Source organism: Achroia grisella, unplaced genomic scaffold (assembly GCF_030625045.1).
Source record: "Achroia grisella isolate CSIRO2021 unplaced genomic scaffold, CSIRO_AGI_Agris_v1 utg642, whole genome shotgun sequence".
NCBI classification, from domain to species: domain Eukaryota; kingdom Metazoa; phylum Arthropoda; class Insecta; order Lepidoptera; family Pyralidae; genus Achroia; species Achroia grisella.
The window spans coordinates 1490036-1504305 of record NW_026712979.1 but is presented as its reverse complement, the minus strand read 5'-3'; the positions used below and the strand labels follow the sequence as shown (position 1 = coordinate 1504305).

General features: G+C 37.9%; 1 protein-coding gene across 1 annotated transcript in view; it reads left to right on the top strand.

Moving 5' to 3' along the window:
* LOC131849507 (dynein axonemal heavy chain 2) overlaps positions 1-14270 on the top strand; it is an 88968-nt gene that overhangs the window by 60695 nt on the left and 14003 nt on the right. The window contains exons 49-63 of the mRNA XM_059199586.1: positions 444-605; positions 1017-1165; positions 2186-2301; positions 3474-3626; positions 5443-5582; positions 6988-7129; positions 7565-7746; positions 8605-8728; positions 9187-9390; positions 9668-9772; positions 10477-10703; positions 11375-11604; positions 12061-12215; positions 12772-12871; positions 13601-13725. Of these exons, the coding sequence (XP_059055569.1) occupies positions 444-605; positions 1017-1165; positions 2186-2301; positions 3474-3626; positions 5443-5582; positions 6988-7129; positions 7565-7746; positions 8605-8728; positions 9187-9390; positions 9668-9772; positions 10477-10703; positions 11375-11604; positions 12061-12215; positions 12772-12871; positions 13601-13725 (2314 nt within the window). The remainder of the gene's footprint in view (positions 1-443; positions 606-1016; positions 1166-2185; positions 2302-3473; positions 3627-5442; positions 5583-6987; positions 7130-7564; positions 7747-8604; positions 8729-9186; positions 9391-9667; positions 9773-10476; positions 10704-11374; positions 11605-12060; positions 12216-12771; positions 12872-13600; positions 13726-14270) is intronic.

Sequence of the window (14270 nt, the reverse complement as noted above, 5' to 3'; positions counted from 1 at the left end):
AAATTGGAGTGTCTGTTTGTAATATTGAATTATTTAATATTTTTTTAAGAAGGGTAATATTAAGGTTTCTTAAGGGTCAGCAACGCGCACGTGATACTCCTGGTGTTTCAGGCGTTCATAGGCTACGGTAACCATTTACCATCAGATGGGCCGTATGCTTGATTGCCATAATCGTAGTATAAAAAAAATATTGAAAACAACCGTTTTTCACTACATGCATATGAACATACCTGACAAAAAAAGTCCGTTAAAATCGGTCCAGCCATAGATGTATAGATAATATACGCTTGTTATATATGCGATGGCGGACCTTATTCATACAGCCTGAGACCGGATGCGGCCCGTGGGCCGTATCTTTGACATGACTCGTATAGATTTTATTATTTTATACAGATCATAAATTTAGGAAGGAAATTACAAAATATTGTACTGATGGCTTGCAGAGACCGGGACTGGTTCATGAACCACATGGGCGAAATGTTGGGCAAACACTTCGAGCTTACATTCCACGCGCTCTGCCCCTCCAAGAGTCCACCACTCTTCGGACACTTCCTCAACCCGTTCGAAGTCTACGACGACCTCAACGATCCCGTTGCATTGAGAAAGTTAGTTGGAATTGATTGTCAGATCTTCATAAACGAGGCAGTTGACCTTAGTCCTTAAAAATTGTGAGGCATATACCGTCTTCACGAGAGGCCTTAGAAATTCTGAAGGACCGTCTGGAGACCAACAACCTGACGGATACGACTTTAGCTGAGGGCACTAGGGGTTCGAATATCAGCTTAGGCCGTCGTTATTTCGATCCCTATCTGAATTGGACGGGGGATTCATCGGAGGTCTACTTTAGTACCCATACTACAAGCTCTGCTTACCTTAGGACTGGATAGCTCAATGACTCAACCCACATTCCGTCGGCCATTCCAAGACTATGAAAAAAACTGATCTTATTCAATTTGCCTTCATTTCATTGCACTTTAGCCATTCCCATAAGTTTCTAAATGAGAGGTTGTCAATAGGTATATTGTCAACCAAATGGAAGAGTACAACAGCTGCCCAGGAGTGGTGAAGATGGACCTGGTCCTGTTCAAGGACGCCATCGAGCACATCTGCCGCATCGTACGGGTCCTCTCGCAGCCACGCGGCAACATGCTCTGTGTGGGCATAGGTAATTTTATTTATTATCCATTCATATTGTTAACTATCGTGTGACGCACCATTAATTAAAAATGGTAAAGTCAATAATCATATAACCTGAAATGGAACGTCAGAGGCCAGAGCCAAAGTAATCTATGTGACATTGACAAGTGGATGACGGATGATTGAACGTAAGCAGCGGGAGTTTTGGAGCGAAAGTGTTTATATTATATAAAAACAAATAAGAGATCGGTAATTGTGAATATTGTAGGCATTGAGGTGTTTCTCTCTCTGACCAACCGGCATTACACCTAAGTCGTCAGGATACTAGTGATTTTAAAAATATTATGTTAGCAAACAACAAAGTTTGTAACTTTGTTAGTAAATTATAATTTACTAGCTATGCCCACGATTTCACCCGTGAAATTTATAGCCTATATGATTTATAGCCTATATTCTGATGTATAAGCCATATCATTGTAAAGTTTTATCAAAATCCGTTGAGTAGTTTCAGCGTGAAAGAGTAACAAACATCCATCCATATTCACAAACTTCTCGTTTACAATATTACGAGTTTTTACCCGCGGCTTCGCTCGCATTGAATACATTAAACATTCCTACTTTCACATTTATAATATTAGGAAGAATTTATAAGTTCATTACTGACTGCTAAATGGCGCTGAAGTAGCAAAATGTTGAATTTTATTTTTTGTTTTTCATAATTTTTGTTTTTATCTTAAATAAAAAAAAATCATGATAATCGGTCAGTAGTTTTTGCGTGAAAGCGTAACAAACATCCCTACATTAAGGATTAAGATTTCATTACTTAAATTTTACTTTTTTGTTTTTTGAGTTTTTTTTTTAAATAAAAAAAAATATTATTACCAGTTCAGGAGTTTTTGCGCGAAAGCATAACAAACATCCCTAAATTATATTAGCAAGGATTAAGATTTCATTACTTCACTATACTCTACTTTCCTCTCCTACCGTCTCCTTCCCCATTCTGTCCTCTCCTTCCTTTCCCATTCTTTACCTATTCAGTTGTATGTAGGAGGTTCCGGACGCCAAAGCTTGACGAGGGTTGCCTCGTACATCTGCGAGTGTAACTCTTTCCAAGTGGTCGTCACCAAGACGTACGGCATCAAGGAGTTTAGAGAAGATCTCAAGGTATGTTCCTTTCTTCTTTTGTAGTTATTTTTTTTTTTATTATTTAAACTCTTTATTGCACCAGACAAAGAAAACATACAAAATGATATAATACATAAACTGATACAAAAGGCGGTCTTATCGCTAAGCAATCTCTTCCAGACTACCAGTAGAGAAAGTAACATTAAGATAAGAAAATATTACGTGCACCACCACGTAATGAACATAAATATACATTTGTACATAAATATATCTATTAATATATATAATAAAATATAAACATACGTAAACATATATATACTTAATAATGCACATATCTTCAGAATATAGTTAATATTCGAAGAAAAGATTCTGTGTTAACTAGAGGACTGAGAGACTGAAGGTCGACCTGATGTGGTACATTGATAGAAATTAGGCCATTGATCCCTATCCCTAACAGTTAGTATGGAAATATTTATTATAGTTATTTTTGAAGCTAGAACTATGAAACTTATTTTTTTGTGTTTGTTGGGTTAGATTATTAAAGATTCCACGCGGACGAAGTTGCGGGCACAGCTTATTATATAGTCTCTTATTAATTGTTTAACCAGTTGTTGTATATTGAATGTTTTTTCTATTTTATTATTTCATTGAATTAGTGCTAATCGGTGGTTTGTATTCACACACTTAAACTTAAATTGTAAGTAAGAATAAATTATTTAAAAGAGCAACACACAAGTTTCTTGCTTGTTCTTCTTGTGATGAGACAGCATTCCGAAAAGCGGTAGATTAAAAAAAAAATGTTATGACTATTAAAAAGTGCTTCAATGTAAGTTTATTTGAATAAATGATTTTCTATTCTATTCTATTCTATATTATAAAACTAGCTGTTCCCACGACTTCGTCCGCGTGGAATTAAACTTTATCTTTCTAAAATAAAAGATTTTTTCTAAAATTAAAGTAGCTTAAGTTCCTCCTTATTACATCACCTCCATGCCAAAAAGTCCCGTCAAAATCGGTCCAGCCATTTCAGAGATTAGCCGGAACAAACAGACAGACAGAGAGACGAAAATAAAAAAAATGTTATTTTGGTGTATGTACCATATTTATAGTCATATGCAAGAAGTAAAAAATGGTTATTTCAGTATTACAAACAGACACTCCAATTTTACTTATATGTATAGATTGGTATAAAGTAAATTAACTTTGATTAGTCTTTGTACACGAGCTGCGGAGTGGACGGCAAGAAGACCACATTCATATTCTGCGATACACAAATCGTAGAAGAAACCTTCACGGAGGTGATCAACAACCTGCTGAGCAGCGGCGAGGTGATCAACCTGTACAAGCCTGATGAATTCGAGGATGTGAGGATTTTAACTATCTTTGCATGATTTACTGCAGAGAGGACCAAGTACCTCTGTACTTACCTCGACGGTCTTGGTAGTCTAGTGGTTGACTTCATAAGGTCGCGGGTTCGATTCCTCGCACGGTTCAAACATTTGTATTCATGAGTATGGGTGTTTGTAATCGGTCTGGATGTTTTTTATATTTATAATAATAATCTCAGGACAATTCACACAGCGCCATCTAGACCCAAGTTAAGCTAGCTAAAGCTTGTGTTATGGGTACTAGTAATAATGTCTGATTTACAAATAAAATATCTATGTATTTATATCAGTTGTCTAGTACCCATAACACAAGCTCTGCTTAACTTGGGACTAGATGGCGCTGTGTTAATTGTCCAGGGTTATTTATTTATTCATCCCGTCAGTTTATATGCCATTCTAAGACTATTAATAGCTGATCTTATTCAGTTTATCTTCTTAAAGTGACGCCGGTCTTTTGAAGAGTAATCGTCTATCATGGTATGGACATGTAATGCGTAGGAATGAAGATAATGTTTTAAGGAAGGTGTTACATATAAATGTGGATGGTTATAAGGGCAGAGGAAGACCGAAAAAGAGATGGATGGACTGTGTGAAAGATGATATGGTAAGAAAGGAAGTAAATAACGGGATGACTACGAACAGGGATGAATGGAAGCGAAAAACATATTACGACGACCACAAATAAATGTGATAAGGAAGAAGCAGATGATTCAGTGTACCTTCATTTCAATGCATTACCTTTCCATAACCTTCTAAATATACGTCTCTCAATACGTATATCCTCTACCTATGGGTTACCTATAGGTAGTTTATGCTTAGCTTGGGACTAGATGACGCTGTGTGAATTTTCCAGGGATATTACTATTGTAGGTTTTGCCATGAGACTACAGGATGGGGTTTTTCAAGAAGGGTATATTAAGGTTTCTTAAGGGTCGGCAACGCGCACGTGGCACCCCTGGTGTTTCAGGCGTTCATAGGCTACGGTAACCGTTTACCATCAGATGGGCCGTGCTTGATTGCCACCATCATAGTATAAAATAAAAAAAAATGTTCACTTATTTGTTATTTAAGTCTTCTTATATCTATTGGTATATAAGTTGTTATCGACGTAAAATCCGCTCGTTAGCCACAACTACACATCTTTACTCCCAGGCAATATCTCCCCTGTAGCGCATCCTGGCCCGTGTACACTCCGCTTTAACAACAGTTAATAAACCGCTAGTGTTACCACATACACTACAATTATTATTATAGACTAGTGACTAGTACTAATTTAACTTTATTTTTCTAAAATAAAAGTAGCCTAAGTTACTCCTATTACATCAGCTACCTGCCAAAAAAAGTCCCGTCTAAATCGGTACAGCCATTTCGAAAATCGATACAGCCAAACAAACGGACAGACAGACAAAAGTTTTAATAAATGTTATTTTGGTGTATGTACCGTATTTATTTTTCCTCGTCTATTTTCTATTATAGACGAGGAAAAATGTTAGGACACTTGACGATGATTTCATGAAAATTATTATTGAGGGGAAAATAGAAGGAAAGAGGTGGAGGGGAAGACCAAGGAATAGCTACATCAAACAAATTGAGGACAAAATGGAAGTCGTGTCGTATCAAGAATTAAAGAGCATTATGGAAGATCGCGGACAGTGGCAAGAGCTCCACCGACAAGAGCGTACCTCTTAAATTATGAATGAATGAGTGAAACCGTATTTATATTTATATGCACGTAGTAAAAAGTGGTAATTTCAATATTACAAACAGACACTAATTTTATTTATGTGTATAGATAAAGCAAGCGCTGGAGAAGCCGATGAAGGCTGCAAACCTGATGCAGACGGCAGAGGCGGTCTACTTGTTCCTCGTGGATCGAGTACGAGCCAACATGCACATTGTTCTCTGCTTCAGTCCCATAGGAGACGAATTTAGGTAATAGCAGTGGAAGTCAAAATAATTATTCATTTAGGTATATTTAATCGAATTAGGAGTTATTCTGCGGAAGTCCATTTCACTACTCGATGGATTTATACTATTTTGTTTAATTCCGCTACACTTAACATGTGTGAGACTACGAATATTCGGTGTGGAAACCTGACCAGCGCTACGACCTTCTCCAGAGGCGATTAAATTCCGACCGTTATTGAGTCTACATCGATATCGCGACACGTGTTTCGCCTCTGAACGAGGCATCATCAGGCGTTAATTAGAGTTCGGGTACAGCTCGGAAGCCTAGTGTTGACTCATCAGTCCTGTCTCAGAAATCCATCAGGAGAATTTATATCGCTTATTTTGTTAATTTTATATCAAGCAACGTTTATTTATATAACGACATTGAGCCATCGTGACAAATTCACTGGGAATTTATGATGATCTTTAGTAGAACGTGCATCTAAAGAAGCACTAGCAGGCTTCTACCAGATTTGGCTGGTATTTGAGAAACACCAGCGGTGAAGGTGAGTGTTGACATACTAAAATGACATACTCGTATTGTAAATAATGTATGTTGGAGCTTCAGCAGCTCCAATAATACAAATGTTGATATGATAAGTACTTTAATTGCTGATTCTTTACAAGAATATAAAATTATGTGTAACTTTGCCGACGTACTATGCACAAGTGGCGGTCGGTTCCGTTCTGATATCGTCGGTGTCTTCCGGACGGTCCCCGCTGATCGTTGCTGCTTCATTAGAGTACCGTGTAATGAACAATTAACCAAAATTGACATCTGTTCTGTTTTGCATGTCAGAAATGACAAAATTCAAAACATCTGTTCTCAAATCATATTTACTGAGCAAGACCTATTACTCACTAAACGATTACTTGAATGACGAGCGTGCATGGCAATAGTTTTCATGTACGGGATTTTCATTTAATGTTAGACATAGACACCTATATAAATACCTATGCATTATAAATAAACTGGATTTTTAAAAAAAAGTATTTCAATTGAGTTTCTTGCCAGTTTTTATCAATTGGATCTATATACCGAACTGGATGGTAGGGAATAAAATATTATTTTCATTTCATTTCATTACGTCAGCAAAAGGGCTCCTTAAACCTTCACCCGGGCCAGACATGAGAACTGCTCGAAGTTCCACACGATGGATTAGACTCCCGCTCAGTGAATCGATGGTATGCTAAGAAATTGATCTCTCTCTCTATCAATTGTCTAGTACTTAACACAAGCTCTGCTTACTTTGAGACTGGATAGTACTGTGTCCAATGTCCAGTCCTATTATTACTAACTCTAACTCTATTAATCTCTAACTCTTTCTGGATTTAGTTTATTTACAGAGTTGTCTTTATGTTATAAATTTTAATTGTGTCCGAACAGGAACCGTATCCGTCAATATCCGGCTCTGATCAACGCGACCACCACGAACTGGTTCCTGGAGTGGCCGCGCGAGGCGCTGCTCGAGGTCGCCTACAAGTTTCTGGACGGCGTTGAGCTGCTAGCGTCTATCACTGGACCCAGGGTACGCTTGTTTGATTCTATTTTTTATATAACTGGAATGGTAAACGATCTGATGTTCCACTTGATGGTAAGCGGCAACAGTAGAATATATACGGAATATCGCTATGGTCATCATGTTTTCGTGTGACGCTCGCGATACTGCCCATGAGTTGCCATTCCGGAGAACTATTTAAGGATTTTGACCTAGGAAAAAATAAAATTGTCAAAGTACCATCGGAGCCTGGATCAATACGATGTGACTGGTGATGTGAGGGTGGTGATATTAGGGCAGTGTTATGAGAGTGGTGATGTGAGGGCGGTGTGGAGAAAGCGGTGATGTGAGCGTGGAGATGATGCGAGAGTGGTGATGTGACGGTAGTAATATAAGGGCGGTGATGCGAGGGCGATGTTACTATGACGGTGATGCGAGGGCAGTGATATGGTGGTGGTGGCGCAGGTGCGTCGCAAGGAGTCTGTGGTGGAGAGCCGCGAGGAGTGCGTGCGCGCGGCGGTGGCGGGCGTGATGTCCGTGATCCACTGGTCGGTACGGCGCTGCTCGCGGCGCATGTGGCGGGAGATGCGCCGCACCAACCACGTCACGCCCACCAACTACCTCGACCTCGTCTCCGGGTACAAGCAGTTAGTGTCCGACTATTGCTATTCATATCTTTACACATCTCTATATAAACTAATTAAGTACGAGTAATTGTGAGTAGCTTTGACGTGGTCTAGGGTTTTGAGTAGTCATGCTCACTAAAATGTCCAGACTTGTGGCGGCGTGGTGGGCCGGGTCATTGGGCTCCCTAAAATATGGTCGAGCGCAGTGATGGCTGGCTCATCCGTCATACTCGTGAACGGGTGCTGCTTGTAGGGACTGGTCTGCTCTAATCACTATGACTGATTTCCTCTTATTAATTGTTTAACCAGTTGGTTATGTATTCAATATTTTTTCTTTTTGAGTATTTAATTGAATTAGTGCTAATTGGTGGTTTGTATTCACACACTTAAACTTAAAAATGTAAAGTAATAATAAAATTATTTAAAAGAGCAACACGCAAGTTTCTTGCTCGTTCTTCTTGTGATGAGACAGCTTTCCGAACGAGCGGTAGATTAAATAAAAAATGTAATGACTATTCAAAAGTGCTTCAATGTAAGTTTATTTGAATAAATGATTTTCTATTCTATTTTCTATTCTATTCTTCTGTGGCGTGCCATTTATAAAGTAACTGGATCCACTTTGACGGAACTATTATTTTGACCAGCAGTAATTTATGCTACTTATATTTTAGAATATTTAATAAAAGTTAAAGACATGGGTAACAGTCATAGGTAATCTTTATATATGTTAAAGTCTTCACAAGGCGAAAACTGTTTGTATGTTCGTGTACAAAATGTTCACGTAGAAATGGGTTGAGTTATTTGATTACCATTTTCACAGAATATGTTATTAAGTACGTATATAAATGAACTTACTTAAAAATTTTAATTGTATTGCAGGATGCTAAAAACGAAAAGAATTGAGATAGGTCTGCAAGCGAATAAACTACGCAATGGTCTCGGCAAAGTGAAGGAGACGACCAAGTTAGTGGGACAGATGTCTGAGGAGTTAGCGATCGCGAAGGTATGTTTTTTTTTAAGATGGTAAAGGAATGGTGCACCCTGCGCTAACGGTTTACGCGGGGCACCAGTGGAGGATGATATGAGGTCAAGATGATCAGGTCAGTTAGCCCATTGTGACAAATTCATCAGGAATTTAAATAAAAAAAAAAGTTGTGATTTGACGTTAATAGCTTGATAATTTGGACGTTAATTTTTTATTTATAAATTCAAAACGAAAAAAAGGTAAAGTAAAGTAAACGCACGATAAAAGGCGAGCACGTGCTTATTCGTTATTTTCTTGATGTAAAGATAAATTTCTTTATCTTTACAAGCATGCTTTTTCCCTGCGTTAAAAGCATTTCACGCGTGAAAGGGCGTTCTTGTAAAGCTATTGAGCGCGTAATTTAGAAATTTATAGGTACAAGTGGCAGAGCCTTCTTGTAAAGCTATTTTAAGAGCGCGTAATTTCCAAATTCATAGGTACAAGTGGCAGAATACACGGAACAGTGCATCGAATATATGGGAGTGATCAATGTACAACAACGCAATGCTGACGAGCAGCAGCGCAGCGTCGCCGCCCGGAGCAAGAAGACGATGGACGAGGAGGTGCAGTGCAAGAAGCTCGCAGACGCAGCCATGAGGGACCTCGCCAGCGCTATGCCCGCTCTAGATGAAGCTGTCAAGGTCAGATTATTTGAAGAAGATACGCTAACAGTGCATTCAATAAAAAAAAATTATCTCTAATTCAACCCTCTTATAACCCTCTTTCACATTAACAAGCAAAGTATGTCCTTTCTCAGGGTCTGGATTATCTGTGTAGCAAATTTTATTTAAATCGGTTCAGTAGTTTTGGAGTGAAAGCGTGACAGATAGAGTTACTTTCGCATAATAAAGATTGTGTATACCTATAAGCACTGTAGTCTGCAAATTAATGATTTGATTTGATACTTAATTATTTCAGGCGCTGGATGCTTTGAATAAGAAGGATATAACAGAAGTAAAGTCGTACGCGAAGCCGCCACAAAAGGTCGAAATGGTGTTAGAAGCTGTACTCATACTGCTGCAAGTAAGCCTCATCACAATCGTTAAAGCCTTCACATAAAACACATCCCTTAAAGTAAAATATGCGAGAATCGAAGTCACAAAACTTGGATGCGAGCAGGTGTTTTAGATTGCTACACAACCGAAGTTGATATCTAGTTCGATTGTGTATATAGATCATTAATAAAAATATTTGCAATAATCATCTGCTTCTTCCTTATCCCATTTATTTGGGGTCGGCGTAATATGTTTTTCTCTTCCATTCATCCCTGTTCGCAGTCATCTCGTTACTTACTTCCTTTCTTACCATATCATCTTTCACACAGTCCATCCATCTCTTTTTCGGCCTTCCTCTGCCCTTATAACCATCCACATTCATATGTAACACCTTCCTTAAAATATTATCCTCATTCCTACGCATTACATGTCCATACCATGATAGACGATTACCTTTAACTTATTAGAAAAAATCACACAGCGTCATCGATGAGCACAGCTTGTGTTATGGGTACTAGACAACTGATATACGTAGATATATTTTTTTGTAAATACATACAGATTATATATAAAAAAGATGTAGACCGACATAAATAATGTTCAAAACTCATGAATACAAAATGTTTGTACTGTGCGAGGAATCGAATTCGCGATAGAAGTAAGACTAAACCGTTAGACGAGCTCTCTGAGCGCAATAAAGAGTTTATATTATTTTTATGAATTGCCATAAAGAAAGAGCCAACATGGGCCGAAGCGAAGCGTCAGCTCGGCGACCAGTACTTCCTGGACCGACTGCGCGACTTCGACAAGGACAACATATCTGACAAGACGCTGAAGAAGATTGGCACGTACACCTCCAAGCCGGACTTCGACCCTGAGATCGTGGGTACTGTTTCCTCTGCTGCCAAGTCGCTGTGCCTGTGGGTGAGAGCTATTGAGAAGTACGGGAAGGTCTTTAAGTAAGTCTGCATGTATTACTTGTCAGTCTAACAATCTACTTTGTCAGTTTTTACTAAAACTGTTTCAGATCTAATATTTCCATATAAAACACGATTATCATCGTTATTATAACGTAGTGTGCTTTTTTTTTATATATTTTTCATGACGTCTATCTTATTTAAGGCATACCAACTGACATACAATATTACATGCCTTTGCACGTACACTCCTTTACGCGCGAATCGCCTTTCACGCTGGAATCCATATGCGTGTAAATGTAGTTGTAAGTTGTCTTTACACGTACCCTCTTTCACGCGCGAATCGGTTTTCACGCAGGAAAGAGTGTGCGCTTTATCGTCTTTTTTGTATTAATTAATTATCCTTGCCAAATGGCGGACATATGATTATGTAAAAAAAATATAATTTTAAAGTTATTGGTAATTTATAAATCTTAAACGTGTCTTGGGGAAATGAAATAGGTTAATCAGAAATATAATTTTAAAAGACAGTTAAATGACAAAACATGCGCGATAGAGTGGCTGGCTTTGTCTCGCGTGATCCTGATCCTGTCGTGAAAGGTAATTGACGTTATAGTTTGCAACTACAATTACATAAAAAAGAGAACAAAACAGTTCAAGATTTACGAAAAGTTTATATACTAAATAAAAATCATATGAGCTATTTTATTCAGAATTGTAAAACCCAAGAAGGAGCGTCTAGAAGAAGCATTAGAGTCTCTTCGAATGAAGCAGCAGATTTTGGCGGAGGCGCGCGCCAAGTTGCGGGAGCTGAGCGAGATGATCGCACGGCTGCAGAAGGAGTACGATGAAAAGGTGGCGCAGAAGGAGGAGTTGGAGCGGAAGTCACGGATGCTGCAGCTCAAGCTGGAGAGGGCTGAGGCCCTCATCACTGGCCTCTCGGGTACGATTTGGAGTTTTTGGCGATTATATCGTACAATCTTTAGATTGTTAGTTAAATATCCTGTGCGGAAACTGACTACCGTTACTGGAAGCAGTACAAATTTCTCAAAATGTAAAGTTCTTCTCTGATTACTAATGCTAACAGAATTAAACAGAAGTGTCCACCTATAAAGTATAAAAGAATAACAAAGAGTTCCAGTTCCTTTGTCCAGTTCAATAAATTGGACGGTAGGAAAATAATATTAATACAAACTGATTAGAATGTCCTATGTAATAATATAGAATAAATGATTTTTCATTTCATTTAATAATTGATGTGACCGTAAAATATTTTGGTTTAACAATAAATTCTTAAAATATCAAATTTTGCATATGTAATTAGGCTATATTATATTCAGCTTGAGGGATTACTTCAAAATTGTGATTTGCAAAAAGGAAATTATGTTGTTTGGTGTAGGGGAGCGGGAGCGGTGGGAGTCGACAGTGGAGCGTCTGGACGGCGAGTTCGAACGGCTGCCGGGCGACTGCCTGGTGGCCACCGGGTTCGTGGCCTACCTCGGGCCCTTCGTCTCCGAGTACAGGGAGGCGCTCATGAACGACTGGTACATGGAGGTCAGAAGTGTCCTGCCTTATTAGATTAGCTGCCTTTAGACGTACGCTCATTCAGGCAGGCATCGGTTTTCATGGAGGAAACAATGTGACAAAAAATAACGAGTCAGACCAAAGAACCGTATAACAGCGTTCTTGAATCGTGCGTAACTTAGCGCCTTTTTGTAATAATTATTCCAAAATGGCGGACATCTGACTATTGAGGAAAGATATAATTTTATAGATTTGTTAATTGTGTTTCAATTCGAAAAAAATTATATATTTTTTTAAACACATTTAAAATAAAAAATAGGGGTTGATGGCAGCAATGCAAAAATGTAAGGTTGTATGTATTTTTTAATGCTGAATCATAAAAAACACAATAACCCCCATTGTTTTACCGGGACCGCCCTTATCGCTTTCGGTGTATGAAAAATAGTTCACGTTCTCTCAGACCTGATTAAAGACAAAATTTCAGAAGCATCGATCAAGCCGTTTCGAAGAAAATTTATGTACAAACAAGCATTACAATTTTTCAAGGAATAACCTTAGCGTTAAAATGACGTATTTTAATGAACAGGTATTTAATGAAGCCGTACCCGTGACCATGGATCTGAGCATGAAGTACTTCTTACTTGACGACGCCACGTTACGGGATTGGAACTACATGGGCCTGCCGGGTAATATATATGGATCACTAGTATGCACGCGCAACTTCCTCTGCATCATACTTGTGGAACACAAGCCACTTATTTAGTTTATAACCTACTTTATATCCTTTATATTTCGAATACCAAAATTCTATTCTAAATTGTCACCTGCTATCTATTGTTCCTTTTCGGTTTCCCTTCCAGGCCCTAGTTAGGAGTGTTTCTTTATAATATACTCTTATAACAATATATACAATATATTTATATCCTACAATTCCCTGGTTTCCTTTATCGCCCACAATACTTACTTGACATTTATTATTATACTTCGCCCAATTTACATAATATCTTTTTAAATTATAGTCTATGTATTATTGTAATGTATAACATAAAATTTCATTGGAATTCGTTCAGTAGTTTTTGCGTGAAAGAGTAACAAAGATTCATACTCACAAACTTTCGCTATAAGATTTACACTCTGCTATTTGCTGCCTTTACACGCGTGTTCTTTCGCGCGAATCAAATTTCACATGGGAAAGATTGTGCATCTAAATGTAAACAAAAGTCATATATTAAAAAAAAACTTTTAAAAAGTTTTAAATATATTCTTATAGGTGAATAAATATATCTTTCTAACAGTGAAAGTATTAAAAAAAATCCTATCAGCACAACTGGACCTATTATCTATTACTCTGAACAAACAAACATACAAACTTTACCTCAATAATATTACTATAGATTTTTATTATAATTTAATAGATGACAACTTCAGTGCTGAAAATGGCATAATAGTGGTACGAGCGACGCGGTGGCCGCTGGCCGTGGACCCTCAGGGACAGGCTCTCATATGGATCTCGAGGCTCGAGGAGAAGAACGACATACAGGTACACTATATAGCAACACTTTGTACAAAACCCCTGTATGTCTCACCCACTTTAGCAGTTTATAAGCGGTTTTTTCGGTTAAAGGGTGAGACATGGCCGTGAATGTATGGTAGAAATATTCAATCCGAATGTATAATACAACTAGCTGTCCCGGCAAACGTTTTGCCATATAAATTAATAACGCTATAAAAAAATAGGGGTTGATGATAGAAGGGTGAAAATTTAGGTTTGTATGTATTTTTGTATCATAAAAAAATAGAAACTAAAAATTTTGTCTAAAAAATAAAAAAATAAAATTTAGGGGTGGACTACCCCTAACATTTAGAGGGATGAAAAATAGATGTTGGCCGATTCTCAGACCTACTCAATACGCTCACAAAATTTCATGAGAATCGGTCAAGCCGTTTCGGAGGAGTATATAGTACTTAGAAGAACTGGCAAGAAATTGAACTAAATTGCTTGTTTTTTTTTTAAACAAAAGGCAGTTTATTTACAATGTATATTTATATAGGTGTCTATATCTAACATTAAATGAAAATCCCATG